The sequence below is a fragment of the Sander lucioperca genome, chromosome 23, assembly GCF_008315115.2.
Source record: "Sander lucioperca isolate FBNREF2018 chromosome 23, SLUC_FBN_1.2, whole genome shotgun sequence".
In the NCBI taxonomy this organism is placed as follows: Eukaryota; Metazoa; Chordata; class Actinopteri; order Perciformes; family Percidae; genus Sander; species Sander lucioperca.
This window is the reverse complement of record NC_050195.1, coordinates 7,665,131-7,683,219: the sequence shown is the minus strand read 5'-3', so window position 1 is coordinate 7,683,219 and position 18,089 is coordinate 7,665,131. Positions and strand designations below refer to the sequence as shown.

At 40.1% G+C, this 18,089-nt stretch overlaps 1 protein-coding gene across 11 annotated transcripts in view; it reads left to right on the top strand.

Annotated features, from left to right (window-relative positions):
- myo3a (myosin IIIA) overlaps positions 1 to 17,846 on the top strand; it is a 69,218-nt gene extending 51,372 nt beyond the window's left edge. For 6 of the 11 annotated variants that reach the window (XM_035998012.1, XM_035998010.1, XM_035998008.1 and 3 more), the window contains 10 exons: positions 1,047 to 1,209; positions 1,314 to 1,400; positions 1,498 to 1,621; positions 1,716 to 3,075; positions 4,165 to 4,309; positions 8,510 to 8,601; positions 8,916 to 8,960; positions 10,153 to 10,193; positions 15,482 to 15,799; positions 17,198 to 17,846. In XM_035998012.1, the coding sequence (XP_035853905.1) occupies positions 1,047 to 1,209; positions 1,314 to 1,400; positions 1,498 to 1,621; positions 1,716 to 3,075; positions 4,165 to 4,309; positions 8,510 to 8,601; positions 8,916 to 8,960; positions 10,153 to 10,193; positions 15,482 to 15,799; positions 17,198 to 17,315 (2,493 nt within the window). In that variant the 3' untranslated portion in view covers positions 17,316 to 17,846. The remainder of the gene's footprint in view (positions 1 to 1,046; positions 1,210 to 1,313; positions 1,401 to 1,497; positions 1,622 to 1,715; positions 3,076 to 4,164; positions 4,310 to 8,509; positions 8,602 to 8,915; positions 8,961 to 10,152; positions 10,194 to 15,481; positions 15,800 to 17,197) is intronic. The other 5 variants (XM_035998017.1, XM_035998014.1, XM_035998016.1 and 2 more) reach the window with 2 other exon arrangements.
- Positions 17,847 to 18,089: the final 243 nt, after the last annotated feature.

The window sequence follows — 18,089 nt, the reverse complement described above, 5'->3', positions numbered from 1 at the left end:
GAGCTTGTTTTGTTTACACAGTCTGATTATAATGACCACATATAATAGCCATGGAGGCAAGGCCATCCAAATTAAGACTGCACCTAATTCATTAACACTCCACAACCAATTTCTTGTAGAACATGTTTAAAATATATAGTTTGCATGAGAAAGGATATTATGCGCTACACTGCACTCTATTGCAAACACGTGCCACCTCAGTGGACGGAGGCTACTAGCTCTTTTTAAGCGCTTTCTTTCTTGCACATCTTGATTCACACTGATTTCTAATAATTAAGATACAAACTTTTAGCTTCTACCTGGGAAGCACAGCAGGTATCTCCACATCACATCTCAATTTTCTTGGACAATTATGTACAATAATTACTTGGTGCAATAATTCGGGTGGTGATGGCGCAGTGGATATGACACATGCCTTTGGTGTGGGAGACCTGGGTTCGATTCCCACTGTGATACATCAACCAATGTGTCCCTGAGCAGGACACTTAACCCATAGTTGCTCCAGTGGTGTGCGATCTCTGACAAATATAGCAATTGTAAGTCGCTTTGGATAAAAGCGTCAGCTAAATGACATGTAATAATTTATCAGCTACATGTGCAAAATGTGTTATTTATTCACTGCAGCTACTTATTATTCACACTGTACTTATTAATGTGAGTACTGTATTTATGTTGACACTGTACTTTATGTTGACACTGCACTACAATAGATTGTGTACAATCCATTTGAAACAATCTTTTTAACCAAATCTTTTTTGTCACCTAATCCCACTTTACTTCTACTTAACTTTTCTATTTCTTTCTTACTGTAGCTATGTTACTTTATACACTTATTGACTTACTCTTTTCTTACTCTTATTTTACCTTTAAATTGACGTGTGAGCAACTGCAACTAAATAATTTCCCTGAGGGGATCAATAAAATATTCTGATTCTGATTAAGCCGCAATTGCTCAAAAAAAAAAATGCAAATTTGCTGTTCCGATGCATTTTTATGAGTAAAATAGATTTGATATGGTAAAGTTTTTTATGTGTCCCTACTCTCAGGTGTTCCTCAAGTACTACCACGTAGAACATCTGAACCTGATGGTGCAGCAGGCCACACAGCGGATCATTCTGCTCCAGGCTTACGTGCGAGGCTGGCTGGGAGCCAAACGATACCGGCTGGTATTAAAAGAGAGAGAACAGAGTGCTCTGGTGCTGCAGTCAGGTTAATAAACTGTACACTCTGCTATCTACAAGAACATGAACAAGCTAGCAAGCAGTCATTCCGGTGTTTTCAATGCTTTGATTTTTTTGATCCACACTCTCCAGCTTACAGAGGTCATAAAGTTCGGAAGAGGGTGGCCGATGACAAAAGCAAAGCAAAGTTTGAGGCCTTGATCGGCCAGTTTCAGGCTGGTAAGAACAATCTGAGATGGAATCAGTTATCCAACACAATCTAAGCTTGGTGTGTGTGTGTTGCATTGGTTTACATTCCTCTTGTCGCCTTCTTCAGTTTGCAAGGGCCATCTGGCAAGAAAGAAATACAAGGAGTTGGTGGAGGAGAAGAACAAAGCTGCAACCAAGATTCAGGCTCGCTACAGAGGGCACAAGGAAAGGAAAAGCTTCAAAAGAAAACGGTATGAGAGAGAGGAAATTTACACAATATAGCACTGAGGGAAAAAAACATGGTAAATTAGTTTTTGACAAAGATCTATCCATATTTGTTTGTAGGGAAGCCAAAGAAAAAGAGCAAGCACAGAAGGCCCTTAAAGAAAAAGAGGAAGAGACTCCTGAACCAGAGGAGATCACCAATGAAGAAAGTTCCTCTGCTCCCGCAGTCGAAGCGAATAACGAGGAAGATCAAACCAAGGCTGCCGTTGTTCTCCAGAGCAACTTCAGGGGCTACAAAGAGAGAAAAAAGTTTAACGAGAGAAAAAAAACGATGGCCGGGGCCGAATTAGAGTTACCACCGAATGCAGTGGTGGAACAAGAAGGTGGACAAGAGCTGGCCGGCAAAGAAGAGGAAGGGGTAAAGACGGCTGATAAAACTGAGAATGACGACGACGAAGAAAGCACGTATGAAGCAGAGGAGAATGATGACAGTGATCACACACAGGTGCCAGAAGATGAGGAACACACGGATGAAGCCGTGATTGAGGATGCCCTGGCAGCAGATGCTGGAAAAGAAGGGCAGGAGGAGGACAAGAAGGAGGAGAACGGTCAAGAAAAGGCTGCAGGGGAAGAGGCTGTTAACATAGAAGAAGAAACCAAGGCTGCCACTGTCATCCAGAGTAATTTCAGAGGTCACAAAGAGAGGAAGAGGTTGCAGGACGAAGGCAAGATCCCAGCTAAGAAACAGAAAGCAAAAAGTCCTTCTGGTGAAGAGGCAGTGCCCACAGAAAGCAGCCCTACAGGTGAGGAAAAGGTGCCTGCAGGTCAAACGCCAGCAGAAGAATCCGGCAATGTGGCGACAGAAAAAGAAGAAGAATCACCAAAAGCTCAAGATGCAGCAGATGTTTCTTCAGGTGATGTCCAGTCAGAGGGCCAAGACCAGGCCAAAGCAGCTGTGGTGATTCAGAGCAACTTTCGTGGCCACAAGGAGCGCAAACGACTCGAAGAGGAAGGAAAGATCCCGAAGAAGAAAAAGAAGGAACGAGAAATTACACCCGAACCTCCAAAAGAAGAAGAACAGGTAACGCAGACAGAAGAATCAGGGCCAGAATCCCAGCCGGATGCTTCTGCGGAGGGACTGGACGAGGAAAAAGCTGCTACTGTCCTTCAGAGTAACTTCAGAGGCCACCGGGACCGAAAGAAACTGAAAGCAGAGAGGGAAACACAAAACAAAACAAAGGAAGAAGCTGCCAATGATGCAGAAGAGGAAACTAAAGATGTGGACGAGGCCCTGGATGCTACTGATGTGATGATAGAACGTGAAGAGGAGACAGATGCTGAAAAAGAGAGACTGGAGGAGGAGCAGGCTGCAGTGAAGATCCAGAGCAACTTCAGAGGGTACAAGGACAGGAAGAACCTGAAGGCCAACAAGCAAACAGCGCAGACAGAAGCTGCGCAACTAGAGAGCTTCTCCAAAGAGGTAATAACATTAAAGGTGCTCTAAGCCAGTCATTCCCAAACTAGTGGTCCGTGAGGGTACTGCAGGTGGTCCGTGGAAAAGCTATAATAAAATATAAAATAATAGTTTTTTACCAGGAAATTCCCATATAAATTAAGAATATGTATATTGATATAAAATTTAAATTTAAATTAAACTGTCAAGTTATTGTGTGATTACTAAAATAGGCTAGTGGCGCTCGGCCGTGACGTTCAAGTCCAGTGCCATTAGAACCACAACATGGATCGGTGGATGGCAACAGGTTCTCTGAAGAGAAAAGAGGCAGAGGTTACTAATAATGAAGATATTGAAGATTGAAGCCTGTTGTTCAAATGAACCTGATTATGCCCTCGGGCGCTTGAGTAAATAAATAAATAAAATATGTGTCAGCCGTTGTGTGCAGTAAACTTTCTTTTAACAAGCCTGTTGTACTGATGCGATGACCAGTTATAGTTTTAGTGCTGGTAGGCCTATTAAGAGGTGCGGATTAATTCAGGTTTGAATGTGTGTAGACATATTTCATTATGTGTATTATGAGGTGGTCCGTGGAAATTCTTGATTACAAATAGTGGTCCACACACACAAAAAGTTTGAAAACCCCTGCTCTAAGCGATGTTGGGTGACGTTACTTCTTGTTGATGTTCGAAGTATTGTCAAACAAGCTCGTCCCTCCCTCCTCCTCATCCCGTCCCCTCCCCCTCCCTTCCGCGCACTAATAAATCCATGGCACTAACCCCCCAACCCCCACCCCCAAATCCTTCTTGTTGGTTATTGGCTGGAACACTCTTTGTTATGTTTAGTGGTGAAGGTTGGGGCAGTTTGTTTTTGTTGCCTTTTTTGGAGCCTGGGCTGTCTACAGAGACCGTGTTTTTTTACAGTGTGTTCAGGGGACAGGCAGCTAGCGGACAGTGAGGAGATGTTTGCTGTATGTGACAAAAAAATGTTGTAGCCTAAAAAACACGTCACATCGTTTAGAGCACCTTTAGACACTTTTTATTTTGTACCCAATCACCTCTCCAACTCATCCTTTTTTCTCCATTCATATATTCTTTTTTCAAATCTCTTCAACAGATCACAAACACTTCTCAGGACTTCTTGGCCCTGCAGCACAAGTTGAATGAGATCATCCAGGCCCATCAATCAAACCCTGAGGACAATGGCATGTTTGTGAGAGGAAAAGCAATCAATGGCTTTGCCCCTCAGAATCACCAATCAAGTAAGATAATTGAGATTGGCTCTGTGAAAAACAGATTACAAAGCAATAAATATAATTCATAATGTCGGCACGGATTGACCCGAGGTTAATGTGCAGTCTTGGTTCTGTTTTTGAAATCCTCAACCATCAGATAATTGGGGAAGACAGGCTGCCTGTCTAAAATGGACATGTATCTATTCTTTTGGTCTATCCATTCTTCATTTTTGTTTTTTGTTAGGTATAACCTGTTTTGTGAGGTTATCCATCAACCATTCACCAAGAAAAAGGATTTGATTCAAGCCTTCATTGTAAATATAGACAATTTGAGGCAAGAATTGCTTGTTCAGTATTTATTATTTCAAAGTTAAAGGTGTGTGTGGGCAGCTTTTTCCAACCGTTTTTTTTTATGTAAAATAAGACGCAGAGATTTAATTACCGTCTTCTAACAGACAGAAGAAGGTGATGTTAATGACGTACGGCGTTCTCTTTTCTCTCTCGTGACGCTCGATTAGATCAGGAAACCTGGGAAAGTCAAGTGCCAACACAGGAAGCGCTTCTCTACCCAATGTGTCATCAAAAATAAAATTTGATTTGCACAGGTGATAGGTGTAATTGCTTTCGGGGTGGTGAGCGGGTGGGGGGGTGGGGGGAGACAGCAAATTGAAAGTTCACCGTCTTAGCAAAACGGAGCTGGCAGCTAAAGTCTTAAGGTCTCTTGAGAGAATAATGTAATAATGATGTAATAATGCCAATAACTGTCCTTCCTTAGCTGGCATCATTCATTTGATCTTTGTTGGCTTTTTGAGTTAAGTCAAGTCAAGTCAATTTATTTATAGAGCACATTTAAAACCAACCTAGGCTGAACAAAGTGCTGTACAAAGTTATAAAAACAAAGGAAGACAATAAAAATATAGACACAATGAACATCATACAAACAACACACTTCTATACAAATGTCCTTAAACTAGCTGTGTTATCAGAAATCTCGTTTGGTCGTTCCCTATATAGTTCACTATTTAAAAAAACACTACATAGGGAATGGTGAGTGAGTGAATGAGGGAGCGGTTTCGAACACAGCTATAGTCTCACTTTAACGTTAACCAAGTGTTTTTAGTTGTCTAACTTTAACTATACCTTAACCATAGTTGTTGTCCTAAGCATGATCTTTCCCTAAGCTTTAAACATACTGTAGTTGCTGTGCCTAGATAGTTGGCGTGGAACACAATTTTTTTCTGCAAATTTGCAGAATTGTCCGATATCAGTGGTAGGCAGCTAGCTGTTTTCCCTTGTTTCCAGTGTTTATAATAATAATAATAATAATAACTTTTATTTATATTGCGTCTTTCATGAAACCCAAGGACACTTTACAGAATTACTGTGGCTAAGCTAAAGTAGGTTGTAGGCTGTGGTAAACAGGTGGTGTTTCAGGAGTTTTTTTTTTTTTAAATGATGGGATGTAGCATTTTGGATATCTGCAGGAAGGGTGTTCCAGAGGGATAGGGCTGCAACACTAAAGGATCTGTCTCCGAAGGTACAGAGTCTGGTGTGGAGAATGGAGAGCAGGCCAGCGTCTGAGGACCGCAGGTATTGGGGTGGGGTGTATGGATGGAGGAGGTCAGAGAGGTACTGTGGGGCAAGGGCATGGAGGGATTTGTAGGTGAGAAGGAGGATTTTGTATGTGATGCGGGACTTAATTGGGAGCCAGTGAAGGTGGATAAGGGTTGGGGTGATGTGCTGCCAGGTCTTGGTGTGGGTGAGGACCCTGGCGGCAGAGTTTTGGACATACTGGAGCCTGTCTACGGTTTTGCTGGGGACCCCAGACAGGACTCCATTGCAGTAGTCCAAACGGGAGGTTATGAAAGCAAACCCTTAGCTAAACTAAGCTAAGCTAACTGGCTGCTGGCTCTAGCTTCAAATTCACCAAGCAGACACGAGAGTGGTATGGATGTTTTCATCTAGCTCTTGGCAAGAATGTGAATAAGCATGTTTCCTAAAAGGTCCAACTATTTCTTTAAGTGAAATTTACACACATTACTCCACAGAGAGTTTCCTGTAGAGTACAGTGTTCCTTTAATCTGGCCATGTTTGCCCTTTTACAGGCTTTTCTTTAGCAGAGCCTGAGGTAAAACAGAATAAATTATCTGTGTTATTTCCAAGGGGCTACTGCAACTCCCTGTTAAATTATGTTTTCCAGTCCCACTAGGTTGTTTCTACGTCTACAGTCCGAAGCTGTCCTCATACATTTCATTGACACAATAAACTAAATCAGAATCATTTGTGACGCATACAATAAAAGCAGAGTGATGCCAGTCACATTGTTCTTGACGGGAAAGGTCGTCAAATGTTAATCACGTTTTGTGAGCAAGCGTTTCCAACAATTATGGTAGGAATTAATAAGAGGGGGTGTGAAATTGGCTTTTAGTTGTTTGAGCAATACAGAATGACCTTTAGATGAAGTTGTTCAATTATATTACAAACTTTTCACCTCATTTACCTGAGAGCATCTGCACATGATAGATTGTGTGTTTTCCTCTTTCACATGAACAGTGATTAATAATAAGCAACAAGCAAAGGTCATTGTAATATGTTAATAATGGCAATTACATTCCCAAAGAGGAATATTGTAACCGTTTCAGTCATGACATATTTGATAGATTACAACACATCGGCTACAGTATGGAAGATCTTATGCATGAAAAGCAACCCAGCTGGTCTCTTCATATTCAATACAATGCAGGGAACCGAACATGGATCCTCTCAAAGTTACAGGACAATTTGTTTGTGTCGCAGGTTGTTTCACATAATCTCTGTTGGAAAATTGAAAGCAGCCAAAGGCCTTAGGGTTAAACTGCAGTGTGTTTGGAAGGCAGTTCAATAAGCACAACAGAGTCGGAGGTCAGCATGGTGCCAGATCACATTCAATAGTCTCTCTCCAATCACCCATGTATGTAACGATCCCACCGGCTCTGGAGCTGTTTGATCATGATGTTCAGCCACAAAAGTGACTGCAATTAGATGGTTATGGTTAATCTGACTGTTTTTTGTATCTTTTTCCCAACCTCCTCTAAATCCCATTAAAAAAATTGTTGTCACAGGATTCTGCAGACATTATCACCACTTTCACTTATTTTGAGGTAGAATAGACATAGGTTGGACTGACTAAACAAAGCACTAAACATAATTTAGCAGAGTGGTGGGAGAAAACCAAGAAAGAGGCGGTTTTATTCTGCCTCAAAGCTGGAAAGGCAAAAAAGGTTGTGCTGCTTTTTCTTGACCATGTAATTTTTTTAGGAGAGGGCCTTGGGGGTTTAAGGCGGCGTCCATGTAACCCATGGAGTCCAGCCAGGGATCTTTGTTTCATGCTGTTCCCCATCTCTCTTTCCTGTCTTTTCTCTACTGTCTACTTACATATTAAAAAAACTTTAATTATTAAAATAAAATAAATAACTATAAAAAAAAAAATAGCCACTCCAAATGTGTCTTGTTTGGAAAGACCAATTTTTGTTTTTCTGTATTTTTCTTATACTTGGATAAATTAAAACATACATGTAAATAAGTTACCCGACTTTTCTGGTGCAGCTCCAGTTAAAGGTGGCTCCTCTGGTACCACCTACAGCCTGTAGTGCGATTTGCAAAGATCCACAGCTCCCTGTTCAGATGCACCAATCAGGGCCAGGGGGGGGTGTCTAACTGCGTGTCAATCACTGCTCATGCACACACATTCATTCTCCCTTGTGGGGGGAGGGGCTTAGGAGACCGTTTTGGGCTTTAGCGGAAAGGGGGGAGGGACTGAGAAGTTGTCGATGTTGAAATTTTTTGGCTAAGTCTTGGCTCTTTGCAGTCCTGCCTATGGCACCTTTAAGTTTGTAAAGAATAAGAAAAAATGACTTGAAAAAACTGTGATGCACTGTAGTTCTTCCTGGGGATAAAACATCACAAAAAGTTAGAAATACTTTTTTCTCTCCTTAACATTAACATTCGTGAACAATAATGCAATAGAGATACATTACATTAAAAAGCTACAATGGACTTAATGTTGCAGATTAATTGAGTGTGAAAGTGTATTTTAGGGCCAATTTTCCTTTGAGTTTCCATTAATTTGCTCACTTCTGATAGGAATCAGTACCCTGCGTGATTTTGTCTAGTTTTGAATGCTCAGTACAATCAACATAATACCACCGTCTGATGTTTTTAACAATCTGATGTCTTTGTTATTTTCAGCTGACAAGAGGCAGCCGAGGACCCCCCGCAGGACCCAGCAGCCAAAGACCCTCAACACACTGGAGGACTCCACCTATTACAACTTGATTCATGTGAGTCACAAAGAGATGGAGAACGATTTCAGATACTGTACTACAACAAAGCTTTGCTGTCAGCTGCTATGTGACACTGTAACTACTTCCCCAGCTATCAGCTTTCACAATGCACTATTGATTGGCAATTTATTTCTTTGTGTAGTACTCTTAACTAGATATGTTCCCAGGGCAAAAAAATATCAGCCTATTACAAAGTTGTCAGCAAAATGTTCCAGAGTTTCTTCAGTACTTTTGACGGATAACAATTTTCTTCTGTTGTTGCTTTTTATTCAGTGCCCTATGTAATTATTTGTAATGTTTCATGATTTCAGCGAACAATAGCTCAGCGTAAAATAGCTCTTTTTGCAGCACTTCAGGTTTGTTTACAATGCTGTCAGTTCTGTTTAGTCAACCTAGTTATATACTGTATAATGCATCTAATCAATAATTGAATCTATTATTAATGAAGACTAGACATTCAACATTTTATAAAGAGTAAGAAACTTTAGCAATAACTAAAAAAAGCATTGTAGTTTAAAAACATGATTGACCACTTGATTACTCCCTTACTAATTAGATCACATGTATTAGAGCAAAATTCACTGAAAATCTTTAAGGTAATATTAAATATTTTAGAAATGCTTTTATTAATTGAAAAATTAATAACTATAACAAAACATCTTCTAAAACGGTGGTTCCCAACATGGGGTCAGAACCCTACAAGGGGTCTCATGAAACACAGAGGGAGGCTGTGATGACACGATAAACAGGACACTTTTAATCTAGAAAAAGCTCAAATTTTATCAACTAAAATCCAGAAACAAGACTGAGAGTCTACAGCCATGCTAGCATCTCTGTGGGGTTGTACTGAGTCACAGCAGTGCTTCGAACTAAATGCTAACACTAGCATGCTAACATGCTCACAGTGACAATGCTAATATGTTGGTGATGTAAAATGTTTACCATGTTGACCACCTTCCTTTAGCATGTTAGCATGCTAATATTTGTTAATCAGCACTAAACACAAAGTACAGCTGAGGCTGATGGGAATTTCATTAGTTTTGCAGGTATTTATTCATAAAGTATTAGACAAATAAAGCATCAAGCCCCAAATTAGTCATATTCATCCTGAGGGGGACATTAATGTCTCAAACTAAATTTCACGTCTATTTATCGAATAGTTTTTGAGATATTTCAGTCAGAACCACAAATATCAACCTCAATGGGAGCTAAAGGAAAAATCTGGGGATCACCAAAGTCAATAGGATTCCTCCTCTGGGGACCATGAATGTCTGTGCAAAATTTCATGGCAAACCTTTCAATAGTTGTTGAGATATTTCAGTCTGCTGCTAGCATGGCTAAAATTAATCTTTGGCTAACTGGTCACAACTTGTAAACAAATGCAAGCTGTAATGGGCCAAACTGCCTTTTGCTTTGTATTCAGGGGTTACAAGCCAAAAGGTTGGGAACCACTGTTCTAAAACCACTTTCTTTTGCTTTACCTGAACACAGAGATTAGGAGTGTTTGATTGACATGTAGTTATCTGTCCTCTGTTTCTCTCCACCTAGCGGTCTGTCCAGGATGATAAACGCAAGCCCAGAAAAGAGGAGTAAGTGCCAACTTCTTATTTCAACAGACTATGTTTTTTAAAGGGTTGTCCTATTGCCTGCCTTCCTTGGCACACCTGGTCAGGAGTAATGACTGTAGCCCTGCACCAACATACGGACGGTGTCTGGGTCCAGACTTAATGATCTGCAGAATTACACATCCTCTGTGAAATTAATTAGCCTCATATTTCACCTTGATATTAAATATTAGGCATCATAAATATTTGGTGTGGTGGTATGTAAGATGTTGATGATATACATTGCTAAAAAAAAAAAAAAAAAAAAAAAGACTAGCGAGCTTGTGTGGATGTGTGCGTTCATGCATATGTATGCGTCATATGGGCCACAAGGTGAGCGTACCGCCCAGACTGAGGGGTGAAGATAGACTGATAGGGCTGTGCTGAACAAGAAGGGGCCAGGGTACTTCATCACAGCAGTCTGAAGAGATACAGACACACAGTGCAACACAGCGCTAAACATCAAGGGTAATAATTTGTTAGCAGATAAATAAAGCCAGCGATGGACAGGAGCAGTTTACATGCATCATTAAGGATGAGAAGGTCAGCAGGAAAGATAGCATCTCTGGCTAAAGCTGACAGCAGAGGAGGATTGGAGATGGGAGTGAGTGGGTGGTAAGAGGAGTGAAAACTGAAGTGTAGACAGAGCTGATGAAGTAAATGGGAGTAAAGAAAATACAAAAGAAGAAATAGGGAGGCAAAGTTAATCGGGAACAGTGATAGCTAACCACAGTAGGCCTGCACGATAAATCATTATAATATCGCAATCTCGATTCACCCGTTCACGATTTAACTTTTAAATGACTTTGATTTTTTTTTCTCCTTTAATTAATTTATTGAAAGCATTTGACATTATTTGAAAATAAATCGTGGCAGAGAATCGTGATATAAATTCTAAGCTAAAAAATCATGATTCATATTTTTCCCCGAATCGTGCAGGCCTAAACCACAGGTATCTATATTTTATTGCCAATATTTAAGCAATGATGTATTCCATGTCTGTTTTGTACCCTATCTAAAGATGTGTCGTAATAGTGATTCAGCCTATTGCCAGCTCATAAGAAGTCCCTCTGCACCTGGGAAAGCAATGGCTTATGTTTCCAACAGTAGTTTGATAACCATAAAGAGAGGAAAAAACCCACTAGTTAGCATGAGCAGTAACCAGGGCTGAACTGGTTCCCTGGTGGCTGAACCAGGTGTAACTACAGATTAGAAAACTACACAAATTCCATCAACTGAAATCCAAAAACAAGACTAAGAGACTACAGTGGCTTTGTGATGCTGTGCTCAGCCACTAATGCTAAATTAGCATGCTGTTATAATAATAATAATAATAATAATATTGTGATATTTGGATGTGGATGTCATTTGTTTGGAAGTATTTAGTCATAAACCAAAGTATTAGACAAATAGAAAAAAATGTGACCTGATGGTGGCTCCAGAAGAAAAAGTTTTTTTCATTGAAAGTACAGTTTATCCAGGAGGGGAACATGAGTATCTGAACCAAATTTCATGGCAATGCATACAATGGCTGTTGAGATATTTTACTCAAAACCACTAATGTCAACCTTCATGTTGGCGCTAAAAGTAAAGTCAGGGGATCACTAATCTCTAAACAGTAGGACTGCAGAATCTGCAGGCAACGGGACAAGATTTTGGTATCGGAAGTGTTCTGGTATCCATTTGTAGTTCGAGTAGTATTGACCAATCACATTTGTGCTGGCTTTGGTTGCATGCGGATAAACAGTCAGTGTGGAGAGGCTGGCGGCGATTAAGCTTTTTATTTATTTATTTATAACTGTATTCATATGCAGATATCTGTTTATGGTGAGTCTCTCAAGTCCAACTCCATTCTCGCGTCTAACAATGACCAACGTAGGGAAGAGAAAGTCTTGGCCCAGATATCCGGAAACCCGGAAATATTGGCCTTTTCCCTAAAAGGCTAAATTATCGTCAGACCGCTAGCCCATGGGTTCCGAGATTAGGGGATCCCTAAAGTCATTAGGGTACATACTCTAAGAACTATGAATGTGAAAAATGTTGTGCCAATCCATCCAGTAGATGTTACGATATTTAAGTAAGGGACCTCTGATAAGGGAAAGATGTAACCAGAAACATATTACCACTTAAACAAGTGTACCATACCATCACAGAAGGTCTTGTTATTGTCCAAAACTCTTAACTGAGCTATAAAAAGATCCCCTTTTGTTTATCACAGTGCGAGTATTGGCTAACTTTACCCTAGAAGCTTTACTGGGAGATAACTTGGTAAATTGTTTTTGGTATTGATCCAGATCGGTGTGTAAAAAGCTGTTTACAAAACATAATTCAGCCAGAGAACAGGAAGGTAATTACAATCAAGGGGAAATTTTCAGGTCAGTGGTCGATTCTGCTTCGTGACAGCATCCCTGGAGCTGAGGGGAGGTGGCTGTGTGGTGCTCCTGGACAATTTACAGATACTCTGGGCTTGATAATTATCCTCCTTTTCTCATTTCCTCTATAATCTGTCACTATGCTCAGTTAGTTGCCAGGCAAAGGAATTGTCTTAAAATCAAATCCCACCAAAACATTGACTTGAATACATGACACAGACTGTATATTTTTGTCTTTGTCTTCTTAATGTAAGAATTATTTTCAAAATGACTACCAAAATACACTTTTGAACAAGTTAATTCATCTAGGAAGACCACAACATCTTGTGGAAAGTTATTGCCTTTATGTTTTATAGATTTCTTTTCCCTTCACTTTGATGCAGAACAGAAATAAGCATAAACAAAGACAGCGTGCGTGAGGTGCATGTTTTAGTTTCTTTGGGAGAGGACACACCTGGGATTGATCAAGTCTTGATTGCTATCATGTGCCCATAGAAGTCTACAGTATACAGTATTAAGCCTCTGTGTTTCTTCCTCTGTGAGAAGTTGGCAAAGGCTGAAATGCATCAGTTGGTTTTCTTAGCTCTTCTTTATCTCCAAAACTCCAATTCTATTCTTCTCATATTCTTTTGTGTTTGTCAATCCTCAACTTTTTAAAATAAATGCCAAATTAAAATCTTTTGGGGCAGTTCTGAACCACATATACAGTCATGTGAAAAATTTAGGACACCCATGCTAAAGTTGACTAAAAAGAGGAATAAAAAAACTCATCTTTTGGAAATTGATCTTAATGCCTTAACTAAAAAAATGAGGAAAAATCCAATCTTTAAGGACACCAATTATCTTTGTGAATGAATAATGTATCGTAAATAAATAAATGTTCTTCCTTAAAATACAGGGGGCATAAGTAAGTACACCCCTATGTTAAATTCCCATAGAGGCAGGCAGATTTTTATTTTTAAAAGCCAGTTATTTCATGGATCCAGGATACTATGCATCCTGATAAAGTTCCCTTGGCCTTTGGAATTAAAATAGCCCCACATCATCACATCCCCTTCACCATACCTAGAGATTGGCATGGGGTACTTTCCATAAAATCATCTCTCAATGCAAACCAAACCAGCAATTAGGCTAACTGAAATAAAACCATGCCAATCTCAAGGTATGGTGAAGGGGATGTGATGATGTGGGTCAATTTTAATTCCAAAGGCCAAGGGAACTTTATCAGGATCTTTTTATCTTTTTAGTCAACTTTAGCATGGGTGTCCTAATTTGTTCACGACTGTAGTTGGTACCTGCATTTTATTGTTAGACTGGAATTTATTAGTATTGACGATATATAACCCAGGAAAACATTAACAAAAGGAAGGAAGGAGGAAAATCAAACAAAGCTATAATTTTAAGAGCTACCACCGTCACTTCTGACTGGTATTTAGTATTGGTCACCAGACTATATATAAACAATCACTTAAATGGATATTTCACCGTTGGAAAGATGAATATATCTTTAAATTGGGTCACTTATGTAGTAGAAATGTGAAACAAATTTAGAAATTGGTGGCTTCCAGGCCGAGAAAAGCCAGAAAATGTGTTTTTGGCTCATGTGGATGAAAGACACCAAATCCCAGAATGCACTTGCTTCGCTGCTTTAGCGACTACTTCCAAGCCACGACTACCGCTCACAGACAGACAGTGAGACAGTCAACTCAACTTTAGTGTGTTTTATTGTCATTTCAACTATATACACGAAACAACGTTTCACCGTGGCACAATTAAAGGTCAATACACAATTAAAATATATGAAAACGGCATTATATAAAAATGACATACGAAACAGGCTACATTTAGTGCACACACATGATATGCTGCGTAAAGTTCAGCTAACACATAGCTAGCTACTAGCATTAGCGCTTGGTGGGCTGTATCACCGAGTATGCAAATTTGCGTGTAATGTAGAATGGTCGGCATTTAACAGTCACAAACTCCACCAGCAGTTAGCAGTTAGTTGGATACAAGCACCCCCATTTCTGCATCAGGCAGTCCGTGTTAACACAGCCCACCTCCACTAGCTAGTCTTACCCGGCAACAGAGCAGCCAGCCTGGTAGCTGGATAGTCTGATACAGCAATTGTTTCCACAACAACAAAAACACAGCAGTCTCTGAACTCGCGTTGGGAGTTTCGTTGAAGTTGGATGTAGTCCAGTTTGTTGTCTAATGAGTGGACACTTGCAAGCAGGATTGATGGAACAGGTGGCCGGCTAACATTAGTTTTCCACCCGCAAACTCGTTCAACGTTCCCCGCTGATGATGTCCCTTTATCGGCCAGAGGCTTCGAGCAACACCGCTGGTCTCCATAGCAGGCGGGCGAAGCTGTGTTGATTATTCCGTCTGTAATAAAGTGTCCTGCATATTCTCTGATCTGTACCAATGTATCCCGGTGGTACACGTGTGCGGTAGTTTGTATGCACATCATTGTTGTTCTAAAATTTCCTTCGGGATGAATAAATCTGTTTCTGCTGAGAAGCTAAACAATGATTCAAGATGGCTGACTCTCATTTTTACCTTGGCAATCTCCGGAAAAAGCCGACGTCCAACCCCCTATGGGCTATGCGGAAGTACTGGCTGTAGTCCTTTGCCTCTGGAAAAATTTATACCGATGACGTAAAATGACGATTTTTGCATCATCGATATACATTTTTCCAGACCCACAATACAGAGATCTCTCCTCTCAGGGGGACATGAGGGATGGAAGCACGGTCATTCAAAAATACTACCGTGTTTCTGCTGATACAAAGCTTAATGCTAAATCGGTGAAGTATCCCTTTAATATAATGAGGCCGAATGTCTGATTGACACCAGAGTCTGTCCTCCTAACATCCACGTATCCCCTCTGTGCTCCAGTCCAGGGAAGCTGCTGGATGTGGATGACCACTACTACCGGCAACTGTCCACCAGCAGGTCTGAACCCTGCATCTCCACAGAGGACACGTCACCCAGCAGCATGCCTGAGAGAAGACAGTCTACAGAGAGGAGAGGGTCCATAGACAGGAATCAGTCTACAGAGAGGAGAGGGTCCATAGACAGGAATCAGTCTACAGAGAGGAGAGGTTCCATAGACAGGAATCAGTCTACGGCGCTGACACCAGCTTCTGCCAGCAGACAGACCAGAGAGAGGGCCGTCACTGAACCAGAGCCTCCCAAACCTGTCAGGGACAACAGGTATGTTCTTGTCCCCTATCTGCTTGATTAAAAAAAGGTCAGAGAAACTGTTTTATAAATATACAACTATGAATCCTGGAAAAAATGTCCATCAATTAGGGCTGGGCGATATGGAGAAAATCAAATGTCACGGTATTTTTGACCAAATACCTCGATATCGATACCGCAAAGATATTGTAGTGTCGACTATTGGTGCTTTCACAAAATATTTACACAATGAGATTTTTGATAAATAATCATCAGTAATGTGGATATAATGACTAAGTGGGTAAAGGCAAATAATAGAACAGTTACAACAGTCTGGTAAGACATCACTTTACTGTAATGCAGCCTTTAAAACCAGGAAAAGACAACACTTATGCCATATTACGATATCCAAAATCTAAGAAGATATCTAGTCTCATATCACAATATCAATATAATATCGATATATTGCCCAGCTCTACCATCAATGGTCCAGAAAAGAGCAACAATTCAGAGCTCTACCATGTAATTACTGATTCCTTCCATTTTTGGATCATAACCTGGCCTTCAATATCAATATGGCCAATCATATCAGCTCCAGAGAGTTAACGTCCTTTTTGGGGGGCCACACTGTATCAGCACCCCTGATATGCATATACTAGTATACAAGCAGACACTGAAATTCCGATTATCATGGTTTCCGTTTTTAATGATGCACAATGTTCTCGTTTTATTTCGTGGCAAAAGGTCCTCTTACCAACGCCTCATGGTCAAGGTTGTGAATGGCCTCTTTGATGTTTATCCAGCTGTCCACTGATTTAATGCCTGTGTACAGTGACTATATGATACAACATACTTTAATGTATCTGTAGGAAAACTTTGCTGCTGATTCACAAAGTAAAAGTTATGCTGTAAAGTCCAATTGTCTTGTTTACTAGATTGATTTAAAATGTTGCACTCAGTCATATTTGTGTATGTTTACATGCACACACTAATGCCATCACTGCAAATACTGAGTTAAAAGCAAGCATTTTAATGCATTTATTCACTGTATGGTACGGCTCTGCTCGACTCAACTCACTTTTGCTTTTTTGCACCTTTTGCTAATTCAAATGCGAAAACTACTACTCTACTATGTATGAGAGTGGCATCTGTGAGGTTGCTGCACCTATATGAGTCTTTCTTTGTTTTTTCTAGTTGGTCAGAGAGACAAATCCATGTACAAATTTCATCTGTTTTCCAGTCCTGCCTGGCCACTGCCTCAGACAGCTCACGCACATGATATATGTGATGATAGATGAAGATGATAAACAAAATGATTTTTTTCCCCTAAACATACATCATCTCCTTTCGCATTCGGTTTTTCCTTATTTTTTTCTTCTACTTTGCGCTCTATCTTTGTGTTCACTGCTCTCTCCTGTATTGCGTTGACAGGCACTCAGTTCCCAGAATGCCCTCCACAGAGAGTCGGACTGAGGACAATCCGTACGACTTCAGACATATTCTGAGGAAAACCTCCCAGAGACGAAGGCTCATCAAACACTACAAATGACTGAACCTTTTTAGCCATTTGGCAAATAATCTGTGTCAATGTATTATCATATATCATGCTATGTGATATACGAGTATTTTAATTCATTCCAGCTTCTTGAAAAACCTTGAGGCAAATGAAAAGCACTGACTGCATCGATTATAATTATTATCACCATCAGTCTAATGAATCTAAATGCAGCATAAGGGTAAATGTAAATAATAAAATCGTATACCTTTAAAACTGTAAATGAAGGTTTTATTTATGTAATTTGTAAATTAGACGTTGCTACATTTGCTCATGTTGCTGTATCAGTTTCCCTTCTGGTTGGTCAAATATTGTGTTTGAGGTTGTCCATATCCATATAAACATCAAATAGAATTGTATAAAATCACGTAAATACAAAAGTCATCATTTGCATTTTAATCCATTTTGAAAGATGTATCTTTTGGGGAGCTGCTTCGGTGTTGTCACGTAAGAAATGTACAATTCTCCTCTGCTGTTATCTCTGTTTTCTTCATTTAAATGTAAAATATATCAAATTCCTTGTGATGTTCAATTTGTCTTACGTTTAGCATAGCTGCTCCCATGCAACCTAAGTTCATTTGGAAGTGATGGTATGCTATGCTGTACTTCCTCTTTAACTCATAACCAAGCTGCTTTATTGTCTTTTGTACTCCCATTTCCTCACCCAAAGATGACTTCATTCATGCCGTTAAAAAGGCCCCACGATATCAGATATCTTCTTGTAGACTTTTCCATATTGGCTTTAGCATTTCTTTGAGATTCAACGTC